Raw genomic sequence first — 23,022 nt, forward strand, 5'->3', positions numbered from 1 at the left:
TAGAGATCTTAGGCTGCTCACTCTACCATCCATTTATATCTATCGCGTCCTACAGCGAGATAGAATTGGTACCTTAAAACAGAATTCAGATGTTCATAAATATTTTACACGTGGTAGTAGAAATCCATTCATTGAACATCATAGGTTAAAATTTTCAGATAAGAGTCCGATTGTTTATGGCCTGCAACTTTTCAGCAAGCTGCCTAAAAAATTGTCAAAGCCAAGTAGGCCTAATTTTAAGAGAGATTTGTATGCATTTCTGGTTGACAAGGCATATTATAGTGTTGAAGAGTTTTTAAATGATAGGGTGTTATAATTTGTTCAACTGTAAAATTGCAGTTATTTTTTGTATGTAAAGTGTAGAAAAATGTTATAATTTATGCGACGTGCAATATTTTTGTAAGCTTCTTTTATTCTATTTATTTATTTCATTTATTTTTCAATACCTGTTGACATGGCCAGTTGTAAAGTGTTTGGCTTAATAAAATTGAATTTGAATTTGAATTTATAGAGATTATGTAGAGTTGGTGATTTCGATTCATTCACAATTTGAACTCCAAAAATGTTTTAATTTTCAGGAGCTGCGCCAAGCTTTCGACAAGGAAAAGCCTCGCCTGCAGTTGTCAATCGCCATATCCGGTTACCGTGAGATAGTGGACAGGGCCTACGACATGCGCGCTCTCTCTCAACACGCCGACTTCGTCAATGTGATGAGCTTCGACTATCATGGCGCCTGGGAGCATGAGACGGGCCATGTCGCTCCACTCTATCCCACTGCTGGCGAAATGTTCCCTGATTACAATGTGGTATGTTGCATTCAATAGTTAGAAAATATAGCATTAGAAGATAGACCATCATTTGTAGAATTCATTCAAAGTTTGCAAGTTTTGTATCAAATTATGGTGTTGTGTATCAAGTTGAGATGATACTGTATCGTATTGTGGTGATACTGTATCATATTGTGTTGTCATAATGTCATCTTCAGTGACATCTTGTTTCATCAATTCATTTCAATTTTCAATCAAATTTCCAAATAAGTAATTTCAATTGCAGTCAACGGACTGGATCATCAGAGCACTCTTCAACCAATTTTGTACACAGCCTATATCAGGGTGGCCACCTACCGGGAAAAACGGGAGAACCTTGAATTCTTCATGATTTTACTAACAGGGAAAAATACCATGAATTCCTCACGAATTTTTCATAAATTTCAATTAATTAAGTAAATAAGTGTACAGTAACAATAAACTCAAATAAAAAAAACACTTGATGGCTAGCAATAGCTACGAAATTGTCATAGGATTGATATTCCCTATCATAGGTTATCCAAAAAAGCCAAAAGTTATGATACATTTGGTATAAAAATTTGCAATAAATTACCTACAGATTTAATATTAGAGACAGAAAAGAAATTTAAGACGAGATATTGAATTGGCTTGTGATAAATCCTTTTTATAGTGTTGAAGAGTTCTTTGAGAGTGAAATAATTAATTGTTGCTTAGAGTTAAGAGGTTTCTATTTGTATTTATATATTGTTCTAAAGGCTCAAGTTGTGCTGTAAGGAATATGTTTTTTGCATTCAAATGAATATTATTGATGTATTTAAAAATCCAATTGACTTACAGTTTACTTAGGTACTGTATTATTTTCAAGACTCAGTAATGTAATTTTGTATGTACAGTTGCTGTAAAATTTGATTTTATATTTTGTCTTACTGTATTCAATATTTGACTTTGCCTATTGTTCTAAGAATTTAACGGCAATAAAATCATATTTATTTATTTATTTTTATAGCCTAATATAATTAGCAATGTTTTTTGAACTAGCCTACCTAACCTGAAAAAATATCTAAAACATCGGCTATGGTACTGTACATATATATATATATATATATATATATATATATATATATATATATATATTATATATATATATATGGATTCGTTGATAAAAGTATGACTCAGAATACATGATAAATGTTCAAATGTATTGATAACTTTGACACTGTAGTCTATTTTTGTGAGGAATTTTTCGTTTTCTAACTACTCACTGAGTGTTGAGAATGGAGCACTGCACACATATGAGTAGTTAGAAGAAGGTACTAAGTCCTCACAAAAATAGACTGTAGTGTCTAAAATTATCAATATATTTGGAAATTTAAAACGCTATTCGCAATTCGTCATGGAAGATCAAACTCAAATTCAAATTCAAATTCAAATGATCTTCATTCACAAAAAAAGGTAATACAGCAGCAGAAACATTAGATAAATAGTGAATATTCCCCACAAAGACAACAAGTCTGGGTGTGGGGAATGAGCACCGTGAACTGCATTACAACAACCTGACAGTTAAAGATTTACAATAAAAAAAAACAACAAAAACAATAGAATAAGTAAAGTAGAGTAAATAAAAAATAAAAAAGCATCTTTAGAGGATGTGGAGAGCACTCAATGTTGTTGAACCCAAATCTCTGTAGTTAAAAAATGTAGTACGAACTGAATAATTTTAAGTGACATACAGAGTCCTGCATATCCAGACGAACACTCACAACCAGGGGTGATGTTCAATTGATGTTCAAACTGAAGATTTACATAATAAATTCTTCACGAATGTATCTTGTTCCTCAAATACCGCGGATATTCTACCAGGAAAATTTGAAATTTTACTCTGTAAAACCGGTAATTACTCATGAATTTTTTATTTAAAAATGGGTGGCCACCCTGTATATTTTTTTATCTGGGCTGTCTATTTTTGTAATAATTCATTTTCAGTCCCTGCCAGGATTCGACAGTGGAACAGCTGACTGATCTACAAGCCGATAGGTGGAAGTTAGTGGTTGGAATACATTTTTTCGGCCAATAAATATCACCCAGGATTAAAATACTCGTCGAAAATTTCCTTTCTAGATAAATAAATATTATTATTAAACGAAAATCCAATTTTTGTATAGTAGCTCTCATAGAGTTTCCATCTAGCTGTCAACCCTATTGTCAATATTTTGCAGTAGCAGAAGTCTTCGGAGTGATTTGCAGCATTTTTGACCGAACGTAGTGAGGTATATGTTTCAAATCGATTTGCATTTGTCTGTCTGTATGTAACGCGATTACGGCCAAACGCGTTGATAGAATTCGATGAAATTTGGCAGGAATATTCCTTTTTCAACTGCTCGTCGATGTAAACATACGATTTCTTTGAAATTTTGCATTTTAAGGATAGCATGAAAAGAAAAGGAATTCATCTAATTTGAAGATAGGCTCAATCAGACTGTAGAATTATTCATAATCAATCAGCTGACAAGTGACAAGATTCAACTGTGAATTGTGATTCAACTGAATCAACTAGTAGTTCTGTGAACAGTAGACCTCGCGCAGTTATAACGACGTCCCAAACCATAAGCACATCCACACTGATACACTAACTATTTATTTGATCAGATCATCCTTACACAAGATTTAATTATCATATAACGCTTCCCGGAATTTAGCGCGAGAAAACCAGAAGACATCTAGGCGCCCAGACGAGCTGTTATAAGTTCTTTGCATCCTATTTAATAGTGCATAAAGATTGCATTCAATGAGGCATGCAATTTATAGTCTACACAGCTGCTAATTTTTCACCAAGTTACATTGAGATATTGAATTGCATGCGTCATGGCATGCAATTTATAGTCAACACGACAGCTGATTTATGATGAATAATTATTCTATAGTCTGATTTTCACTCTAATATTGACGTATGAAGGAGGCTCCTTTTTCCTTTTATATTATCCTTGAAATTCAAAATTTCCAAAAACCGTGTATATACGTCGACGCGCAAATTAAAAAGGAACATACCTGTCAAATTTCATGAAAATCTATTACCGCGTTTCGCCGTAAATGCGCAACATATAAACATATAAACATAAATAAAGAGAAATGCAAAACCGTTGACTTGAATCTTAGACCTCACTTCGCTCGGTCAACTAGAACAGTTGACATCAGATACTTGTGGATGAGAAAACTGCGTGAGATCTACTGTTCACAGAACTACTAGTAATTTGTATTTTTGTTTAATAATAATCATTCATTAATTAGATTGAATAAATGCAATTTCTCATTATTTCCATCAATAAATGTTAATCTTTGTCTATTTTTTGCCAGGATTCGACAGTGAAACACCTGATTGAGCTGGGAGCCGATAGGTCGAAACTGGTGGTTGGAATCCCCTTCTACGGCCAGTCATTCACTCTGGCCGCACCTGATAAGGGAAATGGGCTTGGAGAGGAGACTGTCGACCCGGGAGAGAGCGGGGAGTTCACTAAACAACCCGGCATGTTGGCTTATTACGAGATATGCTATAAAAGTGAGTTGAGCTACCAATCTATATTATAATAAAGGAAAGAACTGGCTTATATAGATTATCATGAAATTTGACAGGTATGTTCCTTTTTTAATTGCGCGTCGACGTATATACAAGGTTTTTGGAAATTTTGCATTTCAAGGATAATATAAAAGGAAAAAGGAGCCTCCTTCATACGCCAATATTAGAGTAAAAATCAGACTATAGAATATTATTCATCATAAATCAGCTGTCTAGTAGACTATAATACTACCCGTTCAAAAACATCGAACATCTTGGAAATGTATCTTTCCATCAACGTTAGTAGACAGTTGACTATAATACTACACGTTCAAAAACATCGAACATCTTGAAAATGTATCTTTCCATCAACATTGGAGACAGTTGCAGCCAGATAACAGCGCTCACACTCACATTCCGGGACGACACGTCACGGTACGATAGTTTAGAGAGCTCTATGTTTATTTAGGATTTTTTCTAGACATTTTAAATTGATAAATTATTTATTAATTTTTGAGAAAACATAAAAACAGGTCAATGTATAGTAACTAATTGAGCGCCAGGTCTACTGTTCACAGAGCTACTAGTATAATAAAGGGAAGAACTGGCTTATACAGGTAGGGGATAGGAAATTGACGAATGACGCATCATCACGTCTCAACTCATTAACTTGACATTTTGCATATAGATTCTTATTTTACCGAGGATTGTTATAGGCCTATCTTTAATTCTCCAAGATATCAAGCTTATTCATTTACATTAACCAATGCACAAATAAAATACATGATTAGAAAAGTAATTCAGAAGGTCAAGTTTTCAGTTTTTTAAGTGATCAATGAGACTCTTATGGAGCACGGGTTACCTGCTAGTTAAATAATAAACTCCCATGTTGGCTTACTACAAAATTTGCTATAAAAATTATATAATCATCTATTCAATTTTGTTCAATTAAACTGGATCCACACATATTAGTATCAGTGAAATAGTTATTTGTATATCTAGAGTGAAAAGTACGACTTTTTCTCCCTGTGGGAAAAAGTTTGAAGCCCGAGGCGAAGCCGAGGGCAGCAATTTTCCTGAGGGAGAAAAAGTATTTTTCGCTCATGATGTACACATTTTTCCTCCATCTACATTTTTTTATAGAAACTGCAAATAAAATCATTCTAATAACTTATGTATTGGTGACAATGATTCCTAACAACATAACCTAAATCTAAAACCTAAAAACCGGTCGTCTGATTGGCACTGCCGATTGCGCTATCTATCGGCAAAAGTTTTAACAATTATATCAGCTGAGCAGCTACCAAAAATGGCTGACTCCAGATCACGCGGTTCAGATTTGAATTGCAGATCAAAAATATTTGTTGGCTGGTAATTTGAATAAAATAAAATATTTTAAAAATTGTAGAAATTTTTATCGTCTACTAATATTAAGAATACAATAATTATCATACAAACATATATTTCATGAGTTGATCAAATTTCTGGTTGTGGTATTGAATTCAGTTGACTCAATGACAGACACCTCTATTATGCTTTCTCATCTGAGCTTAGACCTTCTAACCTATTACAATGTAAGTTTCAAAATAGAGATGCTCCCCATGTTATTTAAATGGAGTCACTTTTACTCCCTAGGGAGTTTTTCATTTTTTTACTACCGAGAGCGAAAAAGTGACACTTTAGTATTAGGTTTCAGGGAGTAAAGTAAGTACTTTAGACAGTAGGTGGAGGAAAATATAATTCCAATAAGCTCTTATGGGACTATTCATACTGGGTTGGGAATAGTCCAATTAGAACTCATGAGAATTATAATCTTCAACGTCACCAACATGAGGGAATGCAGATTGACACTTCATGTATAGCACAACACAATCTCCAACCAAATATCCTATAGTGAGGTCCACGTTATAATGGCAGTAGTTGATTAAATTTGGTGTTGCTATCCTTGTCTATCATTCCACAAAGCAGATAGCGCTATCCTGTTTTGTATCAAATTCTGGTGTTGTGTATCAAGTTAAGATGATACTGTATCATATTGTCGAACACTAATAATTGCTATAGTGAGGTCCACGTTATAATGGCAATAGTTGATTAACATTGCTGTTGCTATCCTTGTCTATCATTCCACAAAGCAGATAGCGCTATCCTGTTTTGTATCAAATTCTGGTGTTGTGTATCAAGTTAAGATGATACTGTATCATATTGTCGAACACTAATAATTGCTATAGTGAGGTCCACGTTATAATGGCAATAGTTGATTAACATTGCTGTTGCTATCCTTGTCTATCATTCCACAAAGCAGATAGTGCTATCCTGTTTTGTATCAAATTATGGTGTTGTGTATCTAGTTAAGATGATACTGTATCATATTGTCGAACACTAATAATTGCTATAGTGAGGTCCACGTTATAATGGCAGTTGAGAAAGATAGAAGAGAAGCGTTGTTGATTCTCTGCCTTGACACTGCGTTATATAGCTGGTAGCAGATACAGGTTTATTGATGTAATATTAACTGTTCATTCTTGTTTCAAATAATCTATTTTATATCTTATTCGTCAATAAAATATATTTTCAATGGTTTTATAATGAATTGTCATGATTTAGATTGTATATTTTGTTGATCTTTAATATTTTTACATTGTTCAAAAATGATGTGGCAACGTTGCGAAGGTAGAAAAGGATAGCGCTATCTGTTTTGTTGAATGATAGACAAGGATGCTCATGAGCGTTTGCTCTGGTTTAATTCATATGGGCCAATGAGTTATGTGAGAAAGTTTGGGTTGGTTTTAAAGTATTTATTATCAATTTTGATATTTTATTTTCAGTTTCGAAACAGAACTGGAAAGCGGAGACATCGGACGTGGGTCCCTATGCATATTCGGGGGACCAGTGGGTCAGCTACGACGATCCCACCTCTATTAAACAGAAGGTACATAACAATTTATAGTTCACTCAATAAAACTAATGATATTGTGCTATTATTTAATTGTAAACAAAGTTGATTGATATATAAATATTGAACTTATTGATAAATATCCAATACTTTTTATTGTAACACAGCTAATCTTAAGAACTGCTCCCACACACGGACGTAATAGTCTATGTGGGTCTAATTATAGAGAATTCAAATTCAAATTCAAAATGTTTTTATTGCCGTGAACAAATAGATGTATTGACAAAGTCATCAGGTAAACATATACATTATACATACATTTCACGTAGGTACTCAAAACAGAGAAATACTATCACAGCCAACAGTCCCGCGTACTTAGTATCTTCACAGTTATATACAGTCATATTTCTAATTGGCAATAACAATATTATAATAGAGGTCAAATATTAACATGAAATATCAGCTGCCAACATCTCCTCAATCGAATAAAAAGCCCTATTTTTGAATAGTTTGGAAATTGCGTACCTGAACGATCTAGAGATTTTATCACGGATACTTTCAGGCAGTTTATTAAATAATTTTATACCGATATATACATACATATTTTGTGTTTTGGAAAGTCGTACCCGTCCGGTATTTATTTGTTTACATCGTATCTTAGATCGAATTGCCTCAGATTATCTTTGACAAATGTCAGAGCTTGCAGCATAAATATACAGGGCAGAGTCAATATGCCGTTTCTTTTAAAGAATGGCCTGCAGGAATCCAAAGAAACAATAGCATAAGTAGATAATCCATGGTATAGGGCGTTTATGTCGCAACTTTTACTGGTATCTCAAGCCGATAGTTCACGTAGTTCTTTCCCGTGAAGCTTTATGACGCTGGTAGTCTCTCATATTGTGCCGTTCATACACTCTTACCAGGTCAAAACAGTAAAAATCGACAGTAATCGGCTTGAGATAACAGTTAAAGTTGCGACATAAACGCCCTGTACCATGGGATATCTACTTATGCTATTGTTTCTCTATGGTTCTAATATTCATTTTATAATTATTGAAATTGAATCTGGTGGGAAAATCAACCTATTTTTGCCTTTGTTTGTTAGGCGAAATACATCTAGCATCTACAAGCTACATGGAGGGTTTTACCATAGAGAAAAGATAGCATAAGAAGATATCCCATGGTACAGGTCGTTTATGGTCCGAATTTCAAGCTAATTACTTTATTTCTTTCGACTTTATTACTGTCGACTACTGTCTATTATTAGTGTGTTGTTGGGAGTGTAAGAGTGTAAGAAGGGCACAGTATGAGAGACTACCAGCGTCACATAGCTTCACCAAAAACAACTACTAGGACTATCGGCGTCAGTTAGAAAAATTTCTTCTATGTTTAGTTTTGAAGCATCTAAATTTGAAAATCTACTTTGTGAAAATATTTGAGCACTGAAAATTTTGTGAATTGAAGAACTACAAGACTTAACCTATTTCGGACTATGTGTTATCTAAATTTGGGAGAGGTATAGCACAGGTTACCTTATTTTTCCTCTCCCAATCATTTTGATGATCCACTTATTGTATAAATTAATGTTAACAGTGACATTTTCAACATAGCGGTCCTTTACCATACCTTACATGATACAGTATCAACACAATATGATACAGTATCAGCTCATGATACACAACACCATAATTTGATACAAAACTTGCAAACTTTGAATGAATTCTACAAACCATGGGATATCTTCTTATGCTATCTTTTCTCTATGCTATAGCGTTGCAAAAACAATCAGTAATATATTCATTAAGGATAGGCTCACACCAGTCAGTCAAGACAAGACAAGACATGATTAGACACGTTTAGTCACAATACTTCACATTGTTGCTTATGAAGACATGTCCAATTGCAATGACTAATCAGTGTGAGTTGTGTCATAAGCAGCTATGTGAAGTATTGTGACTAAACGTGTCTGATCATGTCTTGTCTTGTCTTGACTAACTGGTGTGCGCCCAGCCTTGATGAATACATTATTCAAAAATAACATAACTGCTCGATAAACTAGTAGTTCTGTGAACAGTAGACCTCACGCAGTATTCTCATCCACAAGTACCTGATTGAAACTATAGACCTTGGAAATACAGCAATAGACTGGCTTTTCCACACATCTGTGTAATCACTTGTCAGCTGATTTATGATGAATAATTCTATAGTCTGATTTTCACTCCAATATTGGCGTATGAAGGAGGCTCCTTTTTCCTTTTATATTATCCTTGAAATGCAAAATTTCCAAAAACCTCGTATACGGGGCCAAAGTCACCGTAAATGCGCAACATATAAACATTAAGAGAAATGCCAAACCGTCGACTTGAATCTTAGACCTCACTTCGCTCGGTCAATTAACCATTTTTGCCCTTGTCTTTTTTAGGCGAAATACATATTAACCGAGAAGCTAGGCGGTGCCATGGCGTGGACTATAGACCTGGATGACTTTCACAACCGCTGCTGTAAGGGCCACACCTTTCCGCTGCTGAGGGCCCTGAATTCAGGGCTGGGCCGCATTAAGGGCCCCGTAACCTCTACACAGGACTGCACCAAACCTACTCTGCCCTCCACACCTCCGCCCGTCTTAACCACCCTTACACCTGACAATGGTAGGATATAGTGAGGTCCACGTTATAATGGCAGTATTTGATTAAAATTGGTGTTGATATCCTTGTCTATCATTCCACAAAGCAGATAGCTCTATCCTGTTTTGTATCAAATCATAGTGTTGTGTATCAAGTTGAGATGATACTGTATCATATTGTCGGTATGTCGAACACTATACTGCTATAGTGAGGTCCACGTTATAATGGCAGTATTTGATTAACATGGTGTTGCAATCATTGTCTATCATTCCACAAAGCAGATAGCTCTATCCTGTTTTGTTTCAAATCATAGTGTTGTGTATCAAGTTGAGATGATACTGTATCATATTGTCGGTATGTCGAACACTATACTGCTATAGTGAGGTCCACGTTATAATGGCAGTATTTGATTAACATTGGTGTTGCTATCCTTGTCTATCATTCCACAAAGCAGATAGCTCTATCCTGTTTTGTATCAAATCATAGTGTTGTGTATCAAGTTGAGATGATACTGTATCATATTGTCGGTATTTCGATCACTATACTGCTATAGTGAGGTCCACGTTATAATGGTAGTATTTGATTAACATTGGTGTTGCTATCCTTGTCTATCATTCCACAAAGCAGATAGCTCTATCCTGTTTTGTATCTAATCATAGTGTTGTGTATCAAGTTGAGATGATACTGTATCATATTGTCGGTATGTCGAACACTATACTGCTATAGTGAGGTCCACGTTATAATGGTAGTATTCGGTTAAAATTGGTGTTGCTATCGTTGTGTATCATTCCACAAAGCAGGTAGCTCTGATCCCCAAATAGGACAGGCTCACTTCAAGTGAATATGGAAATTCCATTATTCAAGGCGGTGTAATGTCAAAGGCAACCTCCCAAGTGACCACTATTTGTTGAATAAATGTTCCAATAATTGAGATAAATTCTTATTCCGCTTGTATCTCATATTAACCTCTTCTATCTTAAATATCTTATTATATCTTAGTAACTACTAAATACTAATAGTTATTTGTGCAACTAGTGCGCAAAGTGACAGTTTGCTGCACCGAAAGAAACGTTTACGCCCGAGCCGTAGGCGAGGGCGGAATGGTTTCTTGAGTGCAGCAGAGGAACTTTGCGCACGTATTTCACATTAAGTTTTTCCTACAGTTACCATTGAATATGAAGAGTGGGTAATTATGGGTAAAATTGCCTGAAATCCATCAAATAACTTAGTAGTGTTTGAATGGCGGGGGGCAGCTGTGTGGTGTGTGCTGTGGTGGCACTGTGCTGTTGCTGTCCTCGATATAATATATAATAGTAATAATTAGCGCGTTGTGCTTCGTTGCACCTCTGCTCACTATAGCAGCCACAGCAGTCACTGTTACCAACTTCATTTTGATTTTGCTGCACTGTTGCTCCATATAACCTACTAAGTATTTTGCGTTGCCATGTTGCAAATCTGGAGTGCAGAAAAATTTTTCCCGCACTAGAGCGGAAAAGTGATTCTTTGCGTTCTGTAATCAGTGCAGTAATGACCACTTTCCAACGTAACTGTAGGAAATAGTTATTTGTGCAACTAGTGCGCAAAGTGACAGTTTGCTGCATCGAAAGAAACGTTTACGCCCGAGCCGTAGGCGAGGGCGGAATGGTTTCTTGAGTGCAGCAAACGAACTTTGCGCACGTATTTCACATTAAATTTTTCCTACAGTTACCATTGAATATGAAAAGTGGGTAATTATGGGTAAAATTGCCTGAATAATGTAGTAGTGTTTGAATGGCGGGGGGCAGCTGTGTGGTGTGTGCTGTGGTGGCACTGTGCTGTCGTTGTCCTCCATTATAATATCTACTTAATAATTAGCGCGTTGTGCTTCGTTGCACCTCTGCTCACTATAGCAGCCACAGCAGTCACTGTTACCAACTTAATTTTGATTTTGCTGCACTGGTGCTCCATATAACCTACTAACTATTTTGCGTTGTCATGCTGCAAATCTGGAGTACGCAAAGTACTCACTTTGCGCACTAGTGCGGAAAAGTGATTCTTTGCAGCCTGCAATCAGTGCACAAATGGTCACTTTTCAGGGTATCTGTAGGAAAATAATATTTTTCTTATTATTTCTAAATATCTTAGTAACGGTATCTTATTACTATATTAATTTCAGTAATTGACTTGAAACTGTTTAAAATATACATGAATGATTTTTTATTTCATGTTGATTTTGTGTCTATAGGTGCGTACAGATATACGCGCCGCGAACATGAGCAATTCACTTTTAATCAGCTGACTATATCTGTGTTTTTACAGAAACGGTAAGATACAGACTTAGACCAGTTATAGAATAGACACGCTGGGAAGTCTAGCCTCTGAAGCCAACATCTACTGCCAAATTATTCTCCCACCTTGACGTCACAACAGTGACGTCACGCATCGTATTGAAAGCTTTCAGATTGTGTCTATTTCAGATTCATGGTGTTTTAAGGTTATTTATAGCTAGGGGCAAAAACTATATCTGTTAATTTATGATGTGTTATGTGATATCGGCTTCAAAGTTATAATGGTGCGGTTTCCTACAAAACTAATTTATTGTCATGCTGCAATGAGTTCACTTACATCATAACCAAGGATAATATAACAGTTAAAACTTACAATATTTATGTGTATAAATTCCAACTTACCCATGAAAAGATATTCCATTTTTTTTCCTAAAAATTTCAGTGCAATTATATGCTGCGCAGGAGATTACCATTTTCATAAATAATAATTACATAAATAAATGATAATCTGCTATGAAGAACAAGCTGTGTTTAACAACAATATCTATATGATGCGTGACGTCACTGTTGTGACGTCAAGATGGGTGGATTTGGCAGTAGATGTTGGCTTCATCGATTTTTAGTATGAATATACAATTGGCCGTGTCTATTCTATAACTGGTTTAAGGATACATAAAAAGCTTGGCATCAGCTGATTAAAAGTGAATTGCTCATGTTCGCGGCGCGTATATCTGTACGCACCTTAATAACTTGGAGATAACCCTTTATCATGTCATGAAAGGGTAGCCTACTGGAATTTTCATTTTACATAATACTATTCAAATATAGAGAGATTCTAATCATCAATTATTTCTAATATTTATTTATAATATTGTGATACAACATAACCTATATTTTGGGACTATTTATAATGATATAAATTTGAGGAAGCCACAGTTTTGGGCTGAAACTGTTGAATCATCCCCCAATCATTCATTAATTATCATAGAGAAAATGTAGCATACTATTTTGATCGAATTATATTATAATAGCAATATATCTATTATATTCTTATGCTTAATTTTCTGTATGGTATTATCATAGAGAAACAATAGCGTAAGTAGATATCCCATGGTATAGGGCGTTTATGTCGTAACTTTTACTGTTATCTCAAGCCGATTACTGTCTATTATTGTCAATTTTTACTGTTTTGTTGGGGTGAAAGTGTAGGAACGGCACAATATGAGAGACTACCAGCGTCACATAGATTCACGAGAAAGAACTACGTGGACTATCGGCTTGAGATAACAGTAAGAGTTGCGACATAAACGCCCTATACCATGGCATATCACCATAAATGATACAGTATCAACACAATATGATACAGTATCAACACAATATGATACAGTATCAACTCAACTTGATACAAAACACCATAATTTGATACAAAACTTACAAACTTCGACTGAATTCTACAAACCTACTAGGACTATAAACGCCCTATACTATGATATTACTGGTATTATTTAATGAAAATAGATAACTAAATATTCAATTAACCATTTCAGGCCTAGTAAGCCCAGAAGCTACCTCAGAAATGAGCTCCAGTTCTACCACTACAACCACACAATCTTGGTGGACTGAGGAACCATCGACCAGTAGTACCACCACAACAAAACCAACAACCAGTGATACCACCACAACAAAGCCAATTAGCACTAAACCAACAACTAGTAGTACCACCACCACCACCACCACAGAAGAAGAACCGGAAACCACAGATGAAGAGGAACCGGAAGAGGAAACCACCACCAGTTCTACCACCACAACCACCACTAGAAGGCCAACCACAAAGAGGCCCAAACCTACTAGACCGAAGCCAACTAAGCCTAGGCCTAGTAGTACTACTAGTAAGCCTTCTAGTAAGCCTACTAGGCCCAGTAAGCCGAAACCCCCACCACTACCACCGCCCACACTGCCACCCAGCGAGGAAGTTGGTGAGTTGAGATGAAAAAATGTACTTTTTAATAAGTTAAGAGACAATTTTAGACATAAAATAGTACTTGAATTCTTGGAAAGTTTATTATTTATGAAATTTGGGTGAACTGATCCATTTAAACTACAAGCCATGGGTTGCTGATGGGAATTATGTTTGCTCCATGTGTAATCTGAAAGAAATTGAGGATATTTATCATTCCATAGCTCGATGTCCTTGTTTGAGAGAATGGAGAAAAAAATGGTTTGGAATTGGGGAGCTATCAAGGGATGATTTCGTTTCTTTTATGAATGGAAGAGATTGGGTAGGGTTGGCCTCCTACTGTAGAGATGCCTGGCGTTATAGGCGATTACTTACACAGGAGTTTAACTGGTAACTTAGTATAATAAATTGAAACTTATTTATTGAATCTGAGTTGGGTAGAAGTATCGTGTTATAATATAATACAATATAGGTTATTCGAATATTCTCAGGAGGACATCATAGGAAGACGAAATGAAAGGGAATATTAATTCTATGTTATGATTTCCCAACTGCTGACAGTTATTATCATAATATAAAAAGTATAGCTTTCTTTTTATAAAATTAATGGATTTTGTTTAGAATGTAGGTTACTATTAAAACTAATTTATGGAATATTCACTTTATTGAATTCAATTGATTTATTTTGTTTCTAAGGTTGTTTTTTCTGTTTTTGTTTCACTATTTAAAAGAACATTCTGCATAGCTTTGATTTATGTAATAATAGTATTATTGGGTTTTACCGACTTTCCGGCTGACGATTGTTTAATCAAGCCGTATAAATGTGTGTTTTCTCATTCATTGTATGTTGCAAATTTGAAGATTAAAGCATTATTTCTATTCTATTCTATTCTATTCTAATCTTTTCGCCACACTGCACAGAAAGCAGCTATTTCCAGTCCCTACGTAGATCTGAAAGACATTGTATGCAGACGACTCTCGTCTGACGTCAGAACAGGTTTCTTTCCGGCCTAGGCCGGAAAGAGTACCCTTTCCAGCCGCTAACATGGAACTAAGAAAGGTGATCAAAAAACAGCTGATCATAAAACTTTTCATTATTTGTGTTTATTATTCAAGAATCAAAACATTTATAATAATATCATCTTATTGTCATTTGGAAGAATAAAAAGTATAAACTCAACCTCTTACATAATTGAACATTATCTTTTAGGTTATTTAGACAAATCAGAATAAAAAATAAAAATACTTGGACAATTTCCTGATATTCAGATTACCTCAGATTTGCTAGAGCTATCACCTTCCACTCTTGCTTTCGGAAGTGCTTAGTAAACAATTATTCTCATATATATATATATATATATATATATATATATATATATATATATATATATATATATTGTTTATTTTTGTGTGTGGCGAAAAATAGCGTTCACACCACGGGACGGGCAAAAATGTTTTTCCGGCTCTCAATCTTTTCTAGTACTCGGCCTACGGCCTCGGACTTGAGCACCGGAAAAATCTCATTTTCTGCTCTAGGTGCGAAATATACTATTACCTTAACTATTTTATTATTTTCTACTCTGTTAATTGAATGATTTTCTCTTATTTTTGCTAGGAGCAACAGAGCTGCCTTCGTCTTGTACGAGTGGCGAATACAGGGCAGACCCTAGTGACTGTAATGCCTACTACAGATGTATTCTGGGCGAATTCAGGAGGCAGAGATGTGCCGGCAGTCTGCACTGGAACAGCAAACTGCAAGTGTGTGACTGGCCACAGCAGGCCAAGTGCCAAACTAAACCAGGTCTGTATCTATTTTCTTCTGTTAACTACTTCTCTTTGGTTTTTGTTAGGATAGGCTCGCTTCGCTCGCCTCAAAGATTAGCCAGGGGGCTACGCCCCCTGGATTTTATTGGATGAGTTTAAAAGTGTTACTAGTAGTTCTGTGAACCATAGACTTAAAACCACAGCCTCCTCTAATGCTGTCCATCAGAGTGAATTATTATTAGAGTCCTGACGTGTCGACGAGATATCTCTGTGTAAACAACTAATGGCTGTTTGGGTTGTTGTATCAACAATAATTATTAATATTTACTATTAGCATTACAATGCTAATAATTTGTTGTTAACAATTATGCTATCATCAAAAGCTCACCGAGTTGAAAAGAAAATAATAAGCTACTTCGAGTTATCAATATTGCATGCCTCATTGCTTGCAATTAATAGTCCTTTACTTTTTATTAATAGTCTTAGGGTCCTTTACTTTGCCTATGTTCAATCGGTGCTGCAATATGGGTTAGTGGTATGGGGAGGAGCGTATGATGTTTTTATGAATAAAATTTTTACATTTCAAAAAATGATAATAAAAGCAATTCTTAATAAGCCAAGGGCTTTTTCTAGCAGTGAAACATTTGCCGAATTTAAAGTGATGACAGTACGTCAAATTTATATAAAGAAACTTCTCTATTATGCATGGATGAGGAAGGATGAATTTACAGTGAATAATAACGTTTCTATGTATAACCTGAGAGTTACATCTCATAACATTTATAATATTAACAATTCAAATTTGACAATAGTGCGAAGACAATTGGGGTATCTTAGCTCAAAAATAATAAATATCATGCCAAATGCATTGTCAGGATATCTTTCTAATAGGGGCAGACAGAGGATGGAACAGATAAATAAGTGGGTGATACAAAAATTTTTCTTCGACATCAGTCAAATATTATAATTACTAGCTAATAGCTTCAGTGAGGCCCACGTTATAAGGCAGTGGAGAAAGAAGGGAGAACAACGTTGCCGATCCTCACTGTCTTGTCAATGCCTTCTATAGACGGTAGCTGATACAGGTTTATTGATGTGATATTAACTGTTCATTCTCTTTTGAAATAATCAATTATATTTTATTAAGCAAGAAATTATATTTTTTATTAATTTCATAATGATTTGGCAACAGAGCAAAACGAGAAAGAGATAGCGCTATCCGCTTTGTTGAATGATAGACAAGGATAGCAATACCATTGCTAATCAAACAATGCCATTATAACGTGGACCTCACTACACTATAGAAGGATTTAAGTTTATGTATACTATTTTTATTGAAATTGATAATTAATATTTTTTTTAAGTAGATAATCTGTTGTGTGTCAGGTCATATAGAAAGCAGCACATCTACCTCATTCTGTGAATTTATTTCTGTAACTATATCAGGCTATGTTGTGTGTGTGTCAGGTCATATAGAAAGCAGCACATCCACGTCGACCACTGAACGACCCGACGAATGGTGGACCCAATCCTCGTCCACATGGTGGTCACCTGAGTTGACTACACCACCGCACCATACCACCACCACCACCAGCACCACCTCGACACCATGGTGGACACCACAGAGCACCACTTGGTGGCCTACTAGTAGCAGCACCACCACCACCACTCACAAGCCAAGTAGCTCTACTAAGAGACCTGCCACCACTAAGAGGCCCAAGCCTAGCAGACCTAGTAGCAAGCCTACTCATAGACCTACTAGGCCTAGCACCACTACAACGGTTAGTCAACTACTATGGAGCTCGCTCATAAATCTATAATTCATAATAAAGGAAAGAACTGGCTTATACATGTAGGGGATTCGATTTCTTTATTTATGTATGTTACAATATTTACTGGCTTATTCACTAATTTACATGAAATGACGATAATGCTAGTTATTCAACGAATTTCACAAAGTATAAATAATTATTTAATGAGAATAAAGATAGAATGCAATTAGAATAACAATAATGTGATGTATCTTCATAAATCGGCGGTGTTTCAACTAATAATTGTCGATTCTCTAAGAAGGATATAAAATATCATTCCCAAAAACACACGACCGGGGTAGGAGATTCACGAATGACGCATCATCACATCTCAACTACTCAACTCATTAACTTGACATTTTGCATTGAGATTCCTCATTTACCGAGTATGGATGTAGGCTCAAATGAAAATTCGATTGACAAACCTTAGAGATTACCATAGAGAAAATATAGCATAAGAAGATATCTCATGGTATAGGTCGTTTATGTTTCACATTAATGCTGTAAAATTTGTGTGAATCTCAGTAGAGTACACCTGTACATCGTACCTACATCCTGTTGTCTTCTCCCAATCATATTATTGTAAATTATAATTTATTCTTTATTGATTCATACAATAAGTACATCCTCAAGAATCTGCTGTGGCGCACTCACACAACTTTCCTTGCCGTTATGAAAATTAATCACCTGACGCTAGTGTTCCCGCGCATCTCAAAGTCTACTATTCAAAGATTTGAGCCAGCTGGTGACAGGGCAATAACGCTGGAGACACACGAGGTCTGCTATCTCTTCATAGTGAATGATTTAATAGAATCAACAATAATTTGCAATTGAATAATCACATTTTCTCGGATTTGAAGCTTATTTTCAAATCTAGGTGAAAATGTTACTGAACATTAATTGTAGAGACTTTCATGCTCAATCTACTCCACTTGATTTTTTTTGTTTCAATTGTATCTGAAGCCTGATAATTGGGAATCTATCTGCATTGATGGGGCGAAGCTCCTGAAATTTTTACAGATATGGGACTTGTGGCAGTTGATAGAGATGAGATATCGTGTTTTTGACTCCCAGATTTTTGACACACAGACGCACATACACTCATACACACACACACACACACACACACACACACACACACACACACACATACAGACCAATACCCAAAAACCACTTTTTCGGACTCAGGGGACCTTGAAACGTATAGAAATTTAGAAATTGGGGTACCTTAATTTTTTTCGGAAAGCAATACTTTCCTTACCTATGGTAATAGGGGCAAGGAAAGTAGAAATGTATTCCTTATTTTTAGAACTCGTGGCTGGAGCTCAAGGCTTCTTTTTCCAGTTACGCCAAAAACTATTGTAATTTAATGATTATTTTATTTGTAAAAACATTTCTTGTATTTGGCAATAAATTCATTATTAATTATTCATTGCCAATAAATGAAATATAAACCAATTCAAACTTTGATACTTGTAACCATTTTCACAACATTTTTCGATTTTCAGGAGGCCCCACCACCAAGTCCCCCCGAGGCATGTACTGACGGCCAGTACTACCCAGTGAGGGAGGCGTGTGACCAATACGAGGTGTGCGTCAACGGTCAGCTGTTGCGGCTAAGATGTGCACCCGGCCTGCTATTTAATCACGTGATTGGAGTTTGCGACTGGGCTCATAACGTTCAGTGCCATTCATCACAAAGGAGTAATATCAATCACTCATTAATTCATTCAAATAATTGTTCTTTCTCTTCTATAGAATAAGAAACTATAGGACTACAGTCCCGGACTGATAACTAGATCCCTGGACCGGATTTACCCTTCAAGACGCCACTGATGTTGATTTGCATTTTTCATGAAATCCATGAATCGATTACATTCGATTTTTACATTGGTTCAAGTGATTTCTCTGATCTGAGAGTGCAGGAAAGATTTTGTGCCGGTTGCACAACAGCCGGTTAAATTTTAACCGTGATTAATTTCACGAGAACGAATCATAGGAGGCCTTTTTGATAAGACGGCTTCTCTGATTGGATCTCGTGGAATTAATCACGATTAAAATTTAACCGACGTACGTGCAACCGGCACTTTATGTTTGAGTGAATAACTCGGCCTGTATTGTAGCTAAACGTCTCATATTATAGCGCAACACTTGTTAGGTCAACCTCTATCCATAGCCCCAATATCAACCAAATCTGGCAGATTTGCATTTTTCATGAAATCCATGAATAAATCATAAATTAAAATCGTTCAAACTGTCTGGAATGATAGTACTTGACGAGAGCAACAATAATATGTCATCACATTGGCCAAATTCACTCCTATTCTTCAGTTATAAGCATTTGAAGATGAGTGATTTCTCTGATCTGAGAGTGGAGGTGAGATTTTATGTTTGATTGAATAACTCGGCCTGTATTGTAGCAGAACGTCTCATATTATAGCACAACACTTGTTAGGTCAACCTCTATCCATAGCCCCAATATCAACCAAATCTGGAAGATTTGCAATTTTCAGGAAATCCATGAATATAATGGATTTTTGCAAAAAAAAACATCAACGAATTCCCTAGAATCCAGGTGGCGTAGCAGAAGGCTGTTCTTTGAGGCGAGCGAAGCGAGCCCATTTATTCCAAGGGTCACGGACTCATAACTTATTCCTGGACCGATTTTTACTTTCCTTGCCCTACTACCATAGGTAAGGAAAGTATTGCTTTCCGAAAAAAATTAAGGTACCCAAATTTCTAAATTTCTATACGTTCCAAGGTCCCCTGAGTCCAAAAAACTGGTTTTTGGGTATTGGTCTGTATGTGTGTGTGTGTGTGTGTGTATGTGTGTGTGTATGAGTGTATGTGCGTCTGTGTACACGATATCTCATCTCCCAATTAGCGGAAAGACTTGAAATTTGGAACTTAAGGTCCTTTCATTATAAGGATCCGACACGAACAATTTCGATTAAATGCAATTCAAGATGGCGGCTAAAATGGCGAGAATGTTGTCAAAAACAGGGTTTTTCGTGATTTTCTCGGAAACGGCTCCAACGATTTTGATTAAATTTATACCTAGAATAGTCATTGATAAGCTCTATCAACTGCCATGAGTCACATATCTGTAAAAATTTCAGGAGCTCCACCCCATCTATGCAAAGTTCGATTTTAGATTCCCAATTATCAGGCTTCAGATACAATTTAAACAAAAAAATCCAAAAGGAAAAGATTGAGCATGAGAATCTCTTCAATTAATGTTCAGTAACATTTTCACCTAAAATTGAAAATAAGCTCGAAATTCGAGAAAATGTGATTATCCAATTGCAAACTGTTGGCAACTGTTGATTCTATTAAATGATTCACTATGAAGAGATAGCAGACCTCGTATGTCTCCAGCGTTATTGTCCTGTCACCAGCCCACTCAGATCTTTGTTTATAAGTTAGTAGACTTTTGATGCGCGGGAACACTAGCGTCAGGTGATCTATTCTCATAACGGCAAGGAAAGTTGTGTGAGTGCGCCACACCAGATTTTTACCTCTTACTACAGCTTCAAGAGGCTACTATGCATTGCAATAACATTTGATCAACCATCTGAGTTGTTGCCGGCTGTTTGAGTCAACCAGCCTAGCATGCCGTAATAATATAGCAGTCAGGCATGAGTAGTTGGATTCCTTCACTTTCACCCAACAACCAGGGATTTTCTTATTAGACCAAAGAACCAAATCTATAGTGAGGTCTACGTTATAATGGCAGTATTTGATTAGCATTGGTGTTGCTATCCTTGTCTATCATTCCACAAAGCAGATAGCGCTATCCTGTTTTGTATCAAATTATGGTGTTGTGTATCACGTTAAGATGATACTGTATCTTATTGTGTTGATACTGTATCATATTGTCGAACACTATATTGCTATAGGAGAAAAACGTTGCCAAGTCTCTTCATTTTGCCACTGAGTGTACACAGCTATTACTCAATTCATCCCATTGAATTTAATCTAATAATAATTGTCATTTCCTTGATAAAATAATCAATTTAATGTCAAATTAATCAAGAAAATAAATTTTTTCATAATTTGATTCAAAAATTTGTTTTCATAACTGAGATACGATTTTTATATACAAATCTGAAATGGCGGCTAATTTAAAAAGCTGTTATAGACTAATCTGAATCTCAAAACAACAGAAATTAAGTTATTTGGTACGTATTCTACTCCAATTTCTTTTAAAGATAATAGAAAAATAGAAATCCTATCCAAAAAAAGTAATTTTAACGTAAATAATTCTGAAATAACCTTTCAATATTATTTATACCAGTACGAGTAGGTCTAACCTATACGTGTAGCCTAACTGAAGCATGGGTGGAGCCAAGGATGGTTAGCTATCAACTTTTAAAATGTCATTTCAGGAATTTATTATGTGTTTCTCATACGGTAATGTCTAAAAATTATTCTATTGTTTCAAAAATACATTTTAAATCAATTATACGACTTGTGTACTCGAGTATTTTGATAGAATGAAGAAAAAAATGGCGGCTGAGAATTGTTTGTCTACTTTTGTACAGTCACTGTCAAAAGTAAAAATAAAATATTCTGGCAAACTGACAACATTGCAAAGCGATTGATTGATTGAGTACTTTATTTATGTAGATTACAATATACTGGCTTATACAATTATATACAATAGCTTACAATACAGCAAAATTATAGATGAATTTACATAATATAGACTAAGAAAATAATTATTGAACTGTATATGATATGAAAAAGTAATTTGTAATATAATAACTATAGATATTATATTGTTATGCATCTACATAAATTGGCGGAGCTTTGGACATATCAATGTCCATTCTTCGGAAAGAATATTAAAAATATCCTCCCCACTAACTCTCTACCAAAGACAGCGAGAGAGAGATAGCGCTATCTGTTTTGTTGTATGATAGAAAAGGACAGCAACAGTATTGTCAATCGTATACTGCCATTATAACGTGGACCTCACTATAGAACATATTGATCGCCTCAGACGCTTACTCATTTTCTTGAGAAATTATGAAAAAATAGAAACTGCATGCAAGTCATCTATGTCTATCTCCTTTCAATTTCACCATGTAATCACATGAAGCTATTTACAATAAGACTGTGACTACTCCTAATTCTCAAAACCAACAACAACCATTGTTTCGGATGGACACGTTAAGCCGTCGGTCCCGGCTGCCTAAAAAGCAGTCGTTAGGTCATGTCAGACGCCCTGAAATTGATCAGTTGCGACCTGAAAACTCTGACACCAGACCTGAGCCAGCCAGGTCATTCGATAATATTATTATTATTATTACTTCTAATTCTAAGGTATTAATAGATGTGCAATAAAAAAGTAAATTCGTATGGC

At 35.6% G+C, this 23,022-nt stretch overlaps 1 protein-coding gene across 1 annotated transcript in view; it reads left to right on the forward strand.

Annotated features, from left to right (window-relative positions):
• Nucleotides 1-575: 575 nt before the first annotated feature.
• The window catches only part of LOC120354132 (probable chitinase 10), a 47,737-nt gene continuing 25,290 nt past the window's right edge, over nt 576-23,022 (forward strand). Inside the window, exons 1-8 of the mRNA XM_039440426.1 lie at nt 576-806; nt 4,140-4,341; nt 7,164-7,267; nt 9,654-9,879; nt 13,670-14,098; nt 15,695-15,880; nt 17,311-17,624; nt 19,163-19,358. Of these exons, the coding sequence (XP_039296360.1) occupies nt 672-806; nt 4,140-4,341; nt 7,164-7,267; nt 9,654-9,879; nt 13,670-14,098; nt 15,695-15,880; nt 17,311-17,624; nt 19,163-19,358 (1,792 nt within the window). The 5' untranslated portion in view covers nt 576-671. The remainder of the gene's footprint in view (nt 807-4,139; nt 4,342-7,163; nt 7,268-9,653; nt 9,880-13,669; nt 14,099-15,694; nt 15,881-17,310; nt 17,625-19,162; nt 19,359-23,022) is intronic.

This window comes from Nilaparvata lugens, chromosome 14 (assembly GCF_014356525.2).
Source record: "Nilaparvata lugens isolate BPH chromosome 14, ASM1435652v1, whole genome shotgun sequence".
NCBI classification, from domain to species: domain Eukaryota; kingdom Metazoa; phylum Arthropoda; class Insecta; order Hemiptera; family Delphacidae; genus Nilaparvata; species Nilaparvata lugens.